Consider the following 16,681-nt stretch of genomic DNA (forward strand, 5'->3'; position numbering starts at 1 on the left):
GCTCCACTGGCTGCCAGTCTGCTACCAAGCACAATTCAAGGTGCTGGCTTTAGCCTATAAAGCCCTAAACCAGTGGTTCTCAACCTTTGGGTCCCCAGATGTTTTGGCCTTCAGCTCCCGGAAATCCTAACAGCTGGTAAGTTTCTGGGAGTTGTAAGCCAAAACACCTGGGGACCCACAGGCTGAGAAACACTGCCCTAAACGGTTTCAGCCCAGCTTGCCTGTTGGAATGTATCTCCCTCTATGAACCATCACGGAGGTTAAGATTTTCTGGGGAGGCCATGCTCTCGGTCCCACTTTCTTCACTAGTTTGGCTGGTGGGGATGTGAGACAGTGCCTTCTCAGTGGTTGCTTCTCAGCTCTGGAACTCTCTCCCCTCTGAGATTAGATCAGCACCCTCACTCCTGGCCTTCAGAAAGAAAACAAAGACATGGTTATGGGACCAAGCTTTTGGCCAGTAAAATAATGCAATACAAGAAATAAATATGGAATATGTGCAATTGACAATTGGAATGAGCCTGATCTACGATTTTGGATCATGTGATTTTAATGTTTTTATTAGGTGGTTTTTAATTCTATGTTTTCATGTCTAAATGTTGTTTTATGTTTAATTATTTTATTGGTTTTAATGCATAGTTATATGTTTCTTATTTAAATGTTATGATTTGGTTTTATATGTATGTTAGGCATTGAATTTTGCCACTGTTTTGTTGTAAACTGCTTTCAGGCCTCCTGAGGTGAGAAAAGCAGTATATAAATACAGTAAATAAATAAATGCCCATTTTATTTCTATCTCTGTTACCAAATTTTCGATTAAAGTAGAAACCTGTCAGGACCCAGGCTGCAAAGGCACCAATAACCAAACACAGAGGCCAGAATCTAACTAATATCTTTATTGAAGGAATATATAAAGTTAATAAAAGCAAGTATATGAAATAGTCCAAAAGCAGACCTTTCAGGAAAGGTCTAAATTAGTCCAAAAAAGCGATGTCCAATATGAAATATTAAGGTCCAAAGTTGTAATCCAATAACCGAAACACTCACTTTGCCAGGCAAAGTGAGGGGAGATGACAAGGTCCTTTAGTCCATAAACTTGAGCAAGGCTAGGAAATAACTTGATACTTGAAACAAGGCTTAAAACGTGGAACAAGGTAACAAGGAACAAGAACAAGGTCCGTGGAAAAACTTGGTAAAATCCGTGATACAAGGCAATGTTTAGTCCTGGGAAACAAGCAAGGTCCGTAGGTAAACAAAGGCAAAACAGGAGCGAAGGCTGGAAAGCAGGGCAAGGCTTGAGCAGGAGCGAGGCTTGAAACGGAGCGCGCTGTCCAGACACAACTCGCTCCGGAGGTTGACGAATTGACTCCGCGAAGTTACTACGCGGGTAAAACACCTATATAGAGTCTAACTTTCTCGCCGAAGCAGTTCTCTGGGAACCAGAAACGAAAGCTAAACTCTGGGACCAGATGTTTGACTCCCTAAAGATTCTCACGGAAAACAGTCTTAATTGGCTACATTCTTAGCTGCTATCCTCGCACTCCTGCGCGAAGCTGCTTCCAAACCCCTCTGTTGTTTACAAAACTCACGGCGCAAGAACACGGGAGATGTGGGCTCTGGGTTTGTTTGACATACTTCTGGGACACAACTTTCTTGCAGGTGCAAGGTTCCCAGATCTGCCTGGGAAAGATCTGGCTGAGAAGATTCCAGTTCTGACTGGGAAGGTAAAAAACCCAAGTTTTCTTCTTCATCAGGGATTACAATGTCCTGAGCAGGACTACAAGGCCCATGGGTCATCACACTATCCCCCTCCTCAAGGCCCCTCCCAAACTGGGGCCCTCTCCCCGAGGCGCGAGGTCGCGGCTTGGCGGGATAGGTCTGATGAAAGCGACGGGTTAGATCAGGAGCATGGACTGTGGAGGCGTCTTCCCAAGAGCGTTCCTCAGGGCCAAAACCCACCCAGTCAATGAGATATTGTAGGCGGCGGCGGTGAAAGCGAGAATCCAAAATGTCCTCAACCTCGAACTCCTCCTCCCCATTCATCAAAACAGGAGGGGGGGCCGGTTGGTCTGTATCAGGACGCACACCATCCGCCGGAAGGAGCAGGGAACGGTGAAACACTGGGTGGATGCGCATTGAACGCGGAAGTTGGAGTTTGAAGGTCACGGGGTTTAATTGCGCCACCACTGGATAGGGGCCAATGAAACGGGCATCTAACTTCCGGCAAGGGCGGTGGGAGGGCAGAAAGCGAGTGGACAGAAAAACCCGATCTCCTACCTTGATTTCGGGGCCCGGCTGGCGATGTTTGTCAGCGTGGCGTTTATAGTCCTCCTTGGCTTGGTCTAGTTGCTGGAGCAAAAGTTGTTGTACCGCTGTGAGTTCCTGCAGCCAATCCTCTGCTGCGGGAACTTCTGAAGTTTCAATGACAGGGGGAAAGAAACGTGGATGGAAGCCGTAGTTTGCAAAGAACGGCGTTTCTTTTGTAGAAGCTTGAACTCCATTGTTAAAGGCAAACTCCGACAGTGGTAACAGAGAAGCCCAATTGTCCTGTTGGTAGTTTACATAACAGCGAAGATACTGCTCCAAAGTGGCATTGGTGCGCTCCGTTTGCCCATCTGTTTGGGGATGATGAGCTGAAGATAAGCGAGAGTCTATGCCCAATAGTTTTTGTAGTGCCTTCCAAAAACGAGAGGTGAATTGAGATCCACGGTCTGTGACTAAACTCTTGGGCAATCCATGTAGTCTGAAAACATGTTGAAGGAATAGATCTGCAGTCTCTTTGGCCGTGGGAAGACCTTCACAGGGAATGAAATGGGCTAACTTGGTGAAAAGGTCCACCACCACTAGGATCGTGGTGAATCCACAGGAAGGTGGTAGGTCAGTGATGAAATCCGCAGAAATTATTTCCCATGGCCGAGATGGGTTAGGAAGGGGATGCAGAAGCCCTGAGGGTTTCTCCCTTCTTATCTTGGAGCGCTGGCATACTGGGCAGGTGTTGACATATTTTTCCACATCTTTGCGGATCTTGGGCCACCAAAAATCCCTTAGGATCAGATGCATGGTTTTAAATAGTCCGAAATGCCCTGCTGGTTTGCAGTCATGACACAGACGAAGCGCTTTTTCCCTGCCCGGTCCGGGTGGGATATAAACATGATTTCTATAGCAAAGCAGTCCATCTTTAAGCGAAAAGGGAAAATGCAGACCTTGACGAAGTTGGTCTTGCGCCCAGGTATCTGCTTGCTGACTAGCCCTGATTTCTTGAGCACAGATGGGTCCTGGAGTAGAGGAAGTTGAACCAATGGGAGTGGATTTGGTGTTCCCCACTGTGAGCGTGGCAAAGTTCTCGGGTTGTAGTAGTTGGGATTCAAAGGTCTCCTTGCGTCCTGCAGCGTATTCCGGTTTACGTGACAGGGCGTCTGCTTGCTTGGTTTGGGCTGGGGTCACATAATGGATCTGGAAGTTGAAACGTTCAAAGAATAAAGCCCAACGTTGCTGCCTCTGATTTAGTTTGCGGGCAGTTCTTAGATGTTCTAGATTTCGATGATCAGTGTGGACTTCAATGGGAAATTTGGCCCCTTCTAGCCAATGTCTCCAAGTTTCAAAGGCTGCCTTTATGGCCAGTAGTTCCTTTTCCCAAATGGTGTAATTTCTCTCTGGTGTGGTTAGTTGACGGGAGTAAAAGGCACAGGGATGAAGGTGGTCTCCCACCGGTTGTAAGAGTACAGCCCCAATTGCCACATCCGAGGCGTCCGCTTGCACAACAAAAGGAGTTCCAGGATCTGGGTGCTGTAGAATTGGCTGGGACGTGAATAATTTTTTTAGTTGCTGAAACCCTTTCTCTGCTTGATCAGTCCAGCGGAAGGGCTGTTTTCCACGGATGCAGCTAGTGATTGGGTCAGACCAGCGGGCAAAATCTGGAATGAACTTGCGGTAATAGTTCGCGAACCCCAAGAAACGCTGCACCTCTTTCTTGTTAGTTGGCGCCCGCCATTCCAATACTGCTGAAACCTTGGCTGGATCCATGGAGAGCCCTAGAGGCGAGATACGGTAACCAAGGAAATCTACCTCTTGTAGATCGAAAGCGCATTTTTCCAACTTGGCATAAAGTCCATGATCTCGCAAACGTTGTAACACCATTTTGACGTGGTTCTCATGTTCTGATTGTGATCTAGAAAACACCAAAAAATCGTCCAGGTAGATTATCAAGAACCGATCTAGATAGTCCTGAAAAATATCATTGACAAAATGCTGGAACGTTGCGGGGGCTCCGCATAATCCGTAATTCATAACTCGGGACTCGAATAATCCGAATTTAGTCTGAAAGGCAGTCTTCCACTCGTCCCCTTCTCTGATGCGAACTAGATTATAAGCCCCTCGAAGATCCAGCTTGGTGTAGACCTTGGCTCCTCGAAGTCGGTCCAGTAGATCCGAGATTAAGGGCAGGGGATAACTGTTCCGCTTGGTGATATTGTTCAATGCTCTGTAGTCCACCACCAAGCGTAATTCCCCTGACTTCTTCTTCACAAACATTACTGGGGAGGCGGCTGGGGATTGAGAGGGTCTGATGAATCCCTTGCGAAGGTTTGTCTCTATGAATTCCCTGAGAGCTTCTTGCTCCGGTTCAGTCAGGGAGTATAGGTGCCCTCGCGGGATCGGGGCCCCCTCCACTAAGTCAATGGCACAGTCATAAGGTCTATGTGGGGGTAATTTCTCGGCTTCTTTTTCATTGAATACATCCCAATACTCGGAGTACTTCTTGGGCAGGGTGATGATGGGCTCGGTCTCTGTGGCATGGCAGACCTTGGCTACGAGGCAATGGTTTTGGCAGTATTTTGAAGCAAACTGCAGTTCTCTGTTGGACCAGGAGATGTTTGGGTCGTGGAGAGTCAGCCACGGGATTCCCAAAATCACAGGGAAATGGGGAACCTCGGTAACAAAGAAAGAAATCTCTTCCATATGTTCCCTTATCCACATCCTGGTGGGTTCTGACCACTGGCTTACGGGCCCCGTCTTGAGGGGGCGGCCGTCTATGGCTTGCACCACACGGGCATTCTTGAAGTCATGATATTGTAATCCCAGAGAGTCGGCATACTCTCTGTCAATGAAGTTGTTGGTGGCTCCGGAGTCTATCATGGCGTGGATCATGACGGGTCCCCTTTTTGCTGACCATAAGGTGACCACTAGAAGGAACAGGACCCCGGTTGGCGGCTCTTGAATGGGTTTTCTGACCGGGTTGGCGAGCCTCTCTACGCCCGGTCGTTGGCTTCCCCCGCCGGCTGTGTGCCAGCCGCCTCAGACGCCTTCGTCTCCGTGGAGGACGCCGCCGCAAGACGGGCGGCGGGCTTCCCTTTGGCTGGACACTCTCTGGCGAAGTGGCCCCCATTTCCGCAATACCAGCAGAGATTTAAGCGTTGGCGACGGGCCTTCTCGGCGGCATCTAACCTGGGTCGCACGTTGCCCAACTGCATCGGCACCTCCTCGCTCCCTCTGGGGTATGGGGTTGGTGGTGGGGGTCTCCACACTGGACGCGGCTGGACGCTGGCGGGAGCGGGGGGTTTTGCCCCAGTTCTACCGCTCTGACCACGTACCCATTGTTTCCTGTTGGCAATCAAGACTTCAGCCCGTAAACATTGGTCAATGAGTGCTTCGAGGGACTGGGGAGGGTCCACCTTGGAGATTTCTTCCAGCATTTCAATGTTGAGACCCTCCCGAAATTGCCCCCTGAGGGCTACATCGTTCCAGCCGGTGCTGTGGGCCAGCACTCGGGACTCAGCTATGTACTGAGACATGGGTCTGTCTCCTTGAAAGAGGCGCCGGAGTTTATGGCCGGCTGCCTCCAAATTGTCCTCGATTCCCCAGGTCTCCTTAAGGTGATCCAAGAAGCGTTGCGCTGTTCTTAGGTGGGAAGAGGCTTGATCGAATAGGGCCGTCGCCCAGCTGGCCGCTGGTCCGTCTAGAAGGCTGTAAACCCACGCCACCTTGATGTCTTCTTGGGGAAACTCGGCGGCACGGGCCTCTAGGTAAGCCTGGCACTGGCGGCGGAAGACTTGGACCTTGGAAGCTTCTCCAGAAAACTTAGTTGGCAACGCCATGGCCGGGAGGCGGACTCCGCGCTCCCTCAATCCTTTTATTTCTCCATCCTGCGCGTTGAGTCTGTCACGGATGCGGTCCACTTCATCTTTGCTGATGGTGTAGCTGAGCGGCTGCCCAGCCGGCGCGGCTCCGGTCGACATTCTGGCCTTGGTTAATTGGTGCTTATGGGTGGCGGAGTCAAACTGTCAGGACCCAGGCTGCAAAGGCACCAATAACCAAACACAGAGGCCAGAATCTAACTAATATCTTTATTGAAGGAATATATAAAGTTAATAAAAGCAAGTATATGAAATAGTCCAAAAGCAGACCTTTCAGGAAAGGTCTAAATTAGTCCAAAAAAGCGATGTCCAATATGAAATATTAAGGTCCAAAGTTGTAATCCAATAACCGAAACACTCACTTTGCCAGGCAAAGTGAGGGGAGATGACAAGGTCCTTTAGTCCATAAACTTGAGCAAGGCTAGGAAATAACTTGATACTTGAAACAAGGCTTAAAACGTGGAACAAGGTAACAAGGAACAAGAACAAGGTCCGTGGAAAAACTTGGTAAAATCCGTGATACAAGGCAATGTTTAGTCCTGGGAAACAAGCAAGGTCCGTAGGTAAACAAAGGCAAAACAGGAGCGAAGGCTGGAAAGCAGGGCAAGGCTTGAGCAGGAGCGAGGCTTGAAACGGAGCGCGCTGTCCAGACACAACTCGCTCCGGAGGTTGACGAATTGACTCCGCGAAGTTACTACGCGGGTAAAACACCTATATAGAGTCTAACTTTCTCGCCGAAGCAGTTCTCTGGGAACCAGAAACGAAAGCTAAACTCTGGGACCAGATGTTTGACTCCCTAAAGATTCTCACGGAAAACAGTCTTAATTGGCTACATTCTTAGCTGCTATCCTCGCACTCCTGCGCGAAGCTGCTTCCAAACCCCTCTGTTGTTTACAAAACTCACGGCGCAAGAACACGGGAGATGTGGGCTCTGGGTTTGTTTGACATACTTCTGGGACACAACTTTCTTGCAGGTGCAAGGTTCCCAGATCTGCCTGGGAAAGATCTGGCTGAGAAGATTCCAGTTCTGACTGGGAAGGTAAAAAACCCAAGTTTTCTTCTTCATCAGGGATTACAATGTCCTGAGCAGGACTACAAGGCCCATGGGTCATCACAAAACCAGGAACACCCATGGAGTATATCTGTCCATTGGGTCTCTAGTCTCCTGAGAGGAACCCACTATGTTTTCATGAAGCGAATATTTCCCTTCAAGTGCAGTGAAGCCCAAAACAAAGAATTTGGGAACTTTAGGGGGAAAAATGAGAGGGAGGAGTAGATTTCCCTGTTCCTGCTTGCACTGCTATAGTTTTTGAACATCAGTTACTAGGATATACTTTAGTCACTATATTAAAATGCAACAGCATTTGGTGAAATACAACCTTCCCACTGTTGGTTTGTAATATTATCACTTCTATTAACACAGAGTTCTGTACTTAGAGTAGATTAGAATTAGATTCCAACTTTTATAAACCTAGAGACAGAATATATAAGAATAAAGTTAGGATTGACATGTAATGTTCGTTCAGTAATCTGTGTTGCATCTCATCCCCAGGAAGTGACTGTTTCTAAATGATTATCACTTTTTTGTTACTCTATTTTTTAAGTTTACTGTTTGGTTTTATTGTGTGTTTATCATTGAGACCTAGCTCTGAGCTATAAAGGGGGAATGTTAAAAGATGGGCAGCCAGAATTAGGGATGCTGAAGGAAATGGACCAGAAATCTGAAAGGGAGTTTGAGGAACAGGCAATGGGCAAACAAAGGGAAGGGGAAAAATGAGTATTCGAGAGGAGATGAACAGAGGAAACGGGGTTCAGATAAGGAGACTGGAGAAGAATGCACCCTACAAAAGGAGATAACAGTATTTCACTGTCATGGAGGGACAGAGTAGAAAAATGGTCCAGAGGATGGAGAAACATTAAAAATAGTATGGGAAATACAGATCTAGGTCACCACTCTAGTTTTTGGCCTCCGGCTCATTATATCTTTGCCATTTATTTTTTAAATGTTTTTGTTACTTTTGCATCATTATGGTCTTTGCGTCATGATTATTAAAAGCTCTCAAGCCTTTTCTTTCACGGATCCATGTTAAGTACCATGAAAGAGCAAGAGAATTTTAGTGGTTATATTCCAGTTATACAATGCTTCTCACATAAGTTTTCCAACTGGATTCTCAATTCATTCTTAATTTCTGGCAGTGTTGTTTTTATTGTGTTTTTGTATGCTTTTTTAGTTAAAATTTTATATTATTTATCATTTTTAACATATTGGTTGATCCCATTTTTTCAATATTTGTATTTGCATAGAGCACACCTAAGTAGCTTAATTTTTAAAGGAGGGATAACATATATATAAATAAACTCCATTCTTATGCCTATATTAGAGTTGGCGAACATGTCTCATCGGTGGAGGAGATGAATGAAAGCCGCTGGATGTACTTCAGGTGATAGAATAATTCAGTTGGTAATGAGCTTTACCTGATGCTTGGCTTTCTTCATCTCTCTGACGTCAAGTGTGTTTACTCTTTCCTGCTGCATGTCTTTCCCTTAATGCTGCAGACTGGTTTACAGTATCCTTGACTTTTCCTGCAGATCTTGCTTTATGGGGGTTGAAAGGATACCATTCTCCATGTTCTGCTATCTAAAAACTGAAGGAAGTGCAAAAAGCACAAGTACATCTTTTCTAGGGAAATCCTGTAGATCAAGCTGAATTAGTTACTTTCAGCTGAAGCTGTGACATTTCATCTTTTGTTGGACTGTTACTATAAAGTTCCATGATTTCATTCTTTATTGTGGTGTAGAGAATATGATTGAAAAATAAATTACAGCACATTGCAACCCCCATCTCCATGGCATGATATGTTCCAAGACCCCCAGTGGATATCTGAAACCATGGATAATAGTGAATTCTATATTTTGACTGTAACTGGGCCAGAGATATTTCACAGAAGTGCCCTGGAGGACACAGAGAGACTCTCAAACACTCCTTGCAGTCATATTTTATGGAGCATAGATGTCAAATCCATAGGTAAGGAAGTTGTATTGTAGCAGCAAGTTAATTTGGTAGTGAAAGTGAGCATTCAACAGAATTTATGCATGTTCAAAATTAAATAGGGATGAAACTAGTAGACATTTATTGAAGACAAATAGGTCTGTGTAGCATATAGGATCTTTGCTTTGGAGTGTAACTGAAACAAACACAGATATGTGCAAGAGCAAGTGGGGAAGGGTAACAATATTCTTGGAGACAGAACTTTATCAAGGCCCAGACGAAACAGCCCAAAGGCTATAGAAAGAGTTGGACAAACAGAACAAGTACCAGGCAGTGAGAGGACAGAAAGCCGCCTTGAGTTCCCCTCGGGGTAGAGAAAGGCGGGATATAAATATTGCAAATAAATAAAATAAATAATCTCAAATAACCAGCTAGGGAGAATGTCCCATGGGCTTAGATGTCTCTACATTAATTCACAGAGCATGGGAAAATAAGATGAAGGGGAATTCTTAGCACAACAAAACAGTTACTGTGTAATAGGCATCACTGAAACCTGGTGGGTTAAGTCCTATAATTGGAATATAGTAATGGAGAGGTCTCAATAAAATAATTAAGAGTAGAGGCAGCACACTGGCAATGAAGGTTCTCATAGCTAAAGCAGTGGTATTCCCTATAGTAACTTATGGATGCGATAGTTGGACCATAAGGATGGCTGAGTGAAGGAAGATAGATGCTTTTGAAGTGTGGTGTTGGAGGAAAATTCTGAAAGTGCCTTGGACCGCAAGAAAATCAAATCAGCCTATACTCCAGGAAATAAAGCCCGGCTGCTCACTGGAGGGCAGGATATTAGAGACAAAGATGAAGTAGTTTGGCCACATGAGAAGAAAGGATACCTTTGAGAAAATAATGATACTGGGGAAAATGGAAGAAAAAGGAAGAGGGGCCAACCAAGCGCAAGATGGATGGATGTTATCCATGAAGTGACTGACTCTGCCTTGAAGGAGCTGGGGGTGGCAATGGTCAACAGAAAGTTCTAGCATGGGCTAAGTCCATGAGATCATGAGTCGAAAGCGACTGAATGAATAAACACACAATGAAGGAGTATAGCTTATGTCAGAGAAACAGACTAAATAGGAGACGGGGTAGAGTAGCATGATAGGTCAAGGATGTTTTCACTTGTGAAGAGATTCAGAACTTCAGCCCTGATAATCAGGTTGAGAGGATCTGGATAAGAATTAAAGGAGAGAGAACTGAAAAAGATGTAGTTGTTGGGGTCTACTACGGACCTCCACTGAAGCCTGACTAAGACCTGGATGAAGCCTTTCTTGAACAGATGACCAAACATGTCAAAAGAAGAGATATAGTAGTAATGGGAGATTTCAGCTATTCTGATATTTGTTAGAAAACAAACTCTGCCAAGAGTACAAAGTCGAACAAATTCCTCACTTGCCTTGCAGATAATTTTATTGTCCGGAGGGTGGAAGTAGCAACAAGGGGATCAGCTATTCTGGATCTGATCCTAACCAACTCTGAGGAAATGGTCAATAGAGTGGAACTGGTGGGAACCTTAGGTTAGAGTGACCATGAACTCCTGGAGTTTGTGATACAGAGGAAAGTGAAAACTAAGAGAAATCAGGCATGTATTCTAGATTTTAGGAGAGCTGACTTTAGGAAATGTAGGAAATACTGAGTATGAGCCTGTGGATAAGAATGTTTAATGAGAAGGGAGTTTCTTAAAATCGAGATACTGAAGATACAAATGCAAACAGTGCCAATAAGGAGAAAAAATAAGAGAAGTCTAAAGAAACCAGAATGAATGTCCAAAGAACTTTTAACTAAGCTAAGACTTAAAAGGGACACATAGAAGAAATGGAAAAGGGAGGAAATCACCAAAGAGGAATTCAAACAAATAACCAACACGTGTAAAGAAAAGATCCAAAAGGCTAAAGCGCAAAATGAGCTCAAACTTGCCAGAGAAATTAAAAACAATAAAAAGGGGTTCTTTGGTTATCTTAGTAGAAAGAGGAAACTTTGGTGGTGCTTTATCTGCATGGACTAGATGGCCCATGTGGTCTCTTCCAATTATATAATTCTATGATTATGGGTATTTCTTCATCAGCTACTGTAGCAAGGAAAGGGATTGAGAATTTGAAAATCTTTAAGAGAAGTAGATTAAGGAAGGCACTCATTTTTATCCTTGAGAGATCCTCATGCAGTTTTCTCTTTCAGTGAAGGAGGAGGAATCTGATGAATGGACATTTTTCAGTTCTTCTGAAATAGCTTGCACATGTCTGTCTATTCATACTGAGGATAGCAGAGGATATGAAACCTTTGCAGGGAAAAGAGAAAAAGAGAGAGAAATCTCTGCAAATATGAATAGTGATTTATGTGAGTGTGAGCAGTGCTTGTAATAACTAAAGATCATCTGTCCAAGCAGAAAGAATTCAGGCTTTAAAATGTGGAGAGAAAGGAAATTTGTAAAAAGGGAGGTTGACTTTGGACAGACAAGTCAGTTGGTAATAGTTGAAGAAGTCTGTGAAGAGAGAGAATTGGGAATTGGAGTCACTGGATGACGCTGAGTGAAAGGAAGTCTGATAATGCAAGTTAAATATCCCTTGTCTAAAATGTACAGGACCAAAAGTACTTTGGATTTTTTGTTTTATTTTGGAATGCCAGTGTTTTCAAATATCTACATACTGTGATATATTGAAGACGAGACTCAAGTCTAAATGTGAAATATATTTATGTTTTATATACACTTTATACACATAACCCAAAGCTAATTTTATACAATATTTTTAAACAATTTTGTGCTTGAAACAAAATTTGTGTGCCTTTAACCACCAGAAAGTAAAGGTGTCACTTTCAGCCACTCATATCGACAATTTTAAAGCATTTAGGTAAGGGATGTTCAACCTGTACCTGGTTTATATTTTGTGCGCTGTTTTGAAACTAGCCACTGGAACTTGTCAAACCATTAACTGTTCTGCTAGGTATAATATATAAAGTTGAATTGTATAATCTTTTAATACTGATGCTAATTCACTTTGCTCACTTGAAACATGGGTAGTAATTTTTACCATCAAAGAAACAATTTTCCAACAAACATGTCCACAGCAAGGTCACATGAAAACCCAAGACTCCAAGGAGAGATTTTATAGGGGGACCATAGGGCAAGGTGAGAGTGGCAGGCTTCCAAGGTTAGAAATTATAGACCCAGCCTTGAGGTGACACTTGTCACAGAGGTGAATATGGGAGTGTGCATATGATGTGGCAAGATGACATCAAATTCAGCTCTAGGAAGGAGAAAGGTATTTGGGGGTCTTCAAGGCAGAGTACTCAACACTCTGGTAAACCTTCCCACTGGCCAACTGCTTTCAACCCTAGAAGTCAAGCTACTTTTCTTTTGTCGTCCTGCCACTTGTGAACATTAAAATAGAAATATTAAGAATGGTATCTGTCCCATGTATTTCAAGCTTTTGGGGATCCGATTTCTTCTTTAACGCATAATTTATGTTTGGTGTTGGTTTTATATACTCTATCAAGAATTATGCTATGTTGGGTTTATCATATGGATTGTGCTGGATTGCTGACAGACTTTGCTGCTTTAATGGCTTTCCTTTTTCATGCTTTGAAATTTGTATACCTTGAAAAGTGGCTTTCTCCTGCAGTCTTCACTGAACTGATCTACTGGCTTTCTGTGCAACTAGACCATAACAATTTGCTGCTATTCAGGAGCTCCTTTGATTTGAAGTATCTTAGCTATGATAATTGTTACAAGCCAGTAATGTCCTTCCTTCAGGGCTGATTTTGAACCAAGAGGCAAAGGGAACCCTATCAATGTCCCACTGCTTCCTTGGGCAAGCAGCTGATGCTAAGAACTCATAACCATAATGTTGCTAGGTAAAAATGATAATCCAGTTAGTCTAATGTACTACTCATAGCAACCGGTGTTATATTTTTATTTTTTCCTGATCTCTGCAGTTTTATAACATGATTTTGCCCCTGAAGATTTGTAAAATCCTAAATAAGTGTTTAACCTGAAATAGCCTTGGAATGGGAGTGTGATATGATTTAATCATACAATTATGTGCCAGCAGTGACTGCTTGAAAATTGGCATACAAGACGCTTTTTGACATTTCTTGAACCATAAACAAATACCCATGGTTTCTTCTTGCTGTGTTCAGCCACCTTTTACAATGGCCTTGAGCCCAGCCTAAAGGGCATTTCAAGTTCAGCAAAATTCACAGCCTGCTGTTTTCTTTCTTGATGTTTGTATAGAGTTGGAGTTGACCCAGATCAAGACCAGCCGCCCACTCATGACAGTTTCCAAGTCTTACAAGGAGTAAGTGGTCAATGTTTTCAATCGATCAGTAACACTTAGATGCTGCTTATATGAATGTATTTTATAGCTGTGCAAATGTTCTGAGAAATAATTGCATACAAGAATCCAAACACTAATATGAAAAACAGGGAATGTCTTGAGAAGCTCCATTTCTGTAGCTCTTAGAAACAAATTCTTTGTGACTACTGAATGATCAGATGAGTGCATATCGAAGATAAAATGATCCAACTAAAAATGATACAAGAAGGCAACATGATTCCCTTTGCTGATAATCTTCAGTGCAGAGGTTTTGAATAACACTGAAAAATAATACAGAAATAGAAAAAGCCCAGGATAATAAGAGTATGTTACCCAGTCTTTTGTGAACACTGTTTTTGTTTTTATTTCTTGTAAACAGTATCATGATCAACCTTTATAGATGTTTTTGCTAGTTTAGTTTTAGAATCTTCCAGTAGATGAGCTGTCAGGACAGAGATCTCACATTCTACTTGATCACAGATCGAGAGCAAGTGATGAGGGGGAAAACACCTAAAATCTCCTAATAGGGATTTTGAAAAAACCTTAACTCTTCTCTAGGGAGTTCAGTGTGGCCTATAGGCCCTTCGCTGCTACTGTTGTTACATCATGGAGTAAGTTAGTGTGAAGTGGAAAGTGGGATAAGGCCGATCCAGCTCATGAGATGCTGGTGGGGAGCTATGGAAGAAAAGAGGGATTAGAAATGTCTATAAGGAGAGTCAGTTAGGACTGAATGAGATTTTGGGGTTGATGGGAGCTGGAAGGAGTGTGGAAAGAGTTCAAGGAGTTTGTGACTAACTTATTTGTTGTATAATAATTTTTTACTAGTTTTATTTCTACAGCATTTTAAAAACATGCTTAGATACAAGATTAAAGGAGAGATCTTGAAGGTAAAGGGGAAGTTGAGCAACAAGGATTGGAACTGTGGGGCGAGTCTTAGGACAGTAGTATCCTTCACAAGTTCACTCAGTGGACTTTACCTTCTTGAATATATTGCCATTACTGGTGTTTTTCTAATTATTTTCTCTTTTTCTTCCCACCATTTTCTGTATTTCTGTTAATTTTAAAACAACATCTACTTTAAAGCAAAACCAAGTCTTTCCATAAACGGAGCTGCTTTTGCATTCTGTGTGGTGGAAGTACTTGCACAGAGCACAAGTGTCTATTTCAATTTCCCAAGAAATGTTTTAACAAGTGAGAACCGACTTAATCTGGGTCCAGATCTTTCCTTCCTTCTGGCTTAGCTCAGCAGGGTTTCAGCAAAAGAACAAAGCAGCAACCAGGACTAAAAACCAAGTAACAGCTGGAAAACAGCTGGCCTAATAACTTTGTGGTTCTGCTGTTGCATTAAAAGGATTATGTTTAACATATTAGTACTACTGAAGTTTAGTCTAGTCTGGGATTTCTTAAACATAATCACTTTTCCTAATATAAGTGTACCATTCTAACTTTTTTTAAAAGATAGAAGCAATGTCTTCAACCTTTAGCCACTTGGAGTCTTCTTGTTGAGAGAAAAAGCAGGATATAGATAAACATAAACATAATAATGTGAACAAAATCTGCTACCAGTATTAAAAAACTCTAAATTCAGGACAGTAAATAAAGAACAACACTCAGAAAACAGCGGAATTCCAGGCATGAAACAATCAGGGCCAACTAATACCTCCCAACAAAGGATTCCCCCAGGCAGGAGGCAACCAGGCTTTGAAGTTGAAAGGCCATTCCATGCTAATCAAAGTGGCCAATTGCAACCTTCACACTTGCCTCCAACAGACAAGAGTCCTTTCCCCCACCCTGGACATTCCACAGATATATAAACCCCACCTGCCTAATTTCCAAAAGACCTCATAACTTCTGACATAGATGTGGGCGAAACATCAGAAGAGAATGCTTCTGGAACATTACCATGTGGCCTGGAAAACTCACAGCAACCCAGTGATTCCAGTTATGAAAGCCTTTGTTAACACAATAAACAACAACAATAATATAATAACTTCATCAGTTTATGTATGTACTACATATTCTTGTTTCTCATATGAAATGACAGGTTTGCAGCTCAAATTAAATGGAAGCAGACATCATTTCAAAACATACATTTAGAAATATTACAAAAAGGCTCTCTTCAATAGGAAAGTCCAAAAAACTAGCTTAATCGTTTGGCAAACCATGTGAGTTTCTGTTAAAACATTCAGTAAACTTTCAGAATGGATTATTTGTATAAACTTAATCTGCTTTAGGCTGATGGTGGGAAATCTCTCTGGAAAAGTGGAGATCCAAATTCAGTTTCGAATAAGCTCTTATGAGCCTATATTTCAATGATGATTGCAGATAAATAGAAAAATGTGGAACTAAACAGCGTGGCTGCCAGGAAGAGACAAAGGGGCTCAATTAGGACCTTCCTTCTTTCCACATTTGAGTTCATTAGACAATCCTTTATTACCATATATTTTATAGAAAAATGCCCTTTTGGTTGTATAACCCAGTAGTTGGACAAAACATCCAGGGCTGCTTAAGTAAACAGACTAGTTGGAGTCAGTCATGTCAACTTCTAATGATGCTCAGCCAAGATGAAAAAAAAAACCCTCAGTTGTGAGAAATTGGAAAATTCTGAGTGAAAGGCTGTTCTCCCTCCATACTGTGAATGTTTCAGGGACCCAGAAAATGAGGCAACTGACCAAATTAACTTGTTTTGTGGGTATTTCTTTCTGATTCGCTTTATAACATAAGACAGAAAACTAAATGTAAGGTGATTATTCCCAGTTTCCATGTGTCAAAGTAAAGATGCCTTGTGTTGAGACTGCCTCCTAAGGAGTCCTTTTGCTCTCAACCCTCCTAGTTGAATCTTCTTATCTCCTTCCAGTTACTCACAGACTCCCTCTTCTCAGTTCCATCTTGGGAAATGAGTTCAATTATATTGCAGTTCTATAATCTTCTTACTCAACCAGAATTGTAAATTTGTTTCCCTCTTTTTTTGTATTGAAAAACAGCAGAGAGATGTCTGAATTGCATGGGAGGCAGAGTACTAGCTTCGATACTCATTTCTCAAATTGTTATAAGTGGGAACACTTCCTCACTTCCATTGAGTGACATGCATGATAGTTAACAGATAAACAGATGTTCTCCCTTTGTAAAGGTGCACCTGGCCATTGATGTAATGCTTTCTGCCAAATGAGATTGAGGAATACCATCTGAAATGTGTTCAG

General features: G+C 42.8%; 1 protein-coding gene across 2 annotated transcripts in view; it reads left to right on the top strand.

Moving 5' to 3' along the window:
• slc9a7 (solute carrier family 9 member A7) overlaps nt 1-16,681 on the top strand; it is a 75,679-nt gene that overhangs the window by 51,160 nt on the left and 7,838 nt on the right. The window contains exons 13-14 of one of the 2 annotated variants that reach the window (XM_062975335.1): nt 8,510-8,569; nt 13,400-13,463. In XM_062975335.1, coding sequence (XP_062831405.1) covers nt 8,510-8,569; nt 13,400-13,463 — 124 coding nt within the window. The remainder of the gene's footprint in view (nt 1-8,509; nt 8,570-13,399; nt 13,464-16,681) is intronic. The other variant, XM_062975336.1, reaches the window with a different exon arrangement.

This window comes from Anolis carolinensis, chromosome 3 (assembly GCF_035594765.1).
Source record: "Anolis carolinensis isolate JA03-04 chromosome 3, rAnoCar3.1.pri, whole genome shotgun sequence".
NCBI lineage: Eukaryota > Metazoa > Chordata > Lepidosauria > Squamata > Dactyloidae > Anolis > Anolis carolinensis.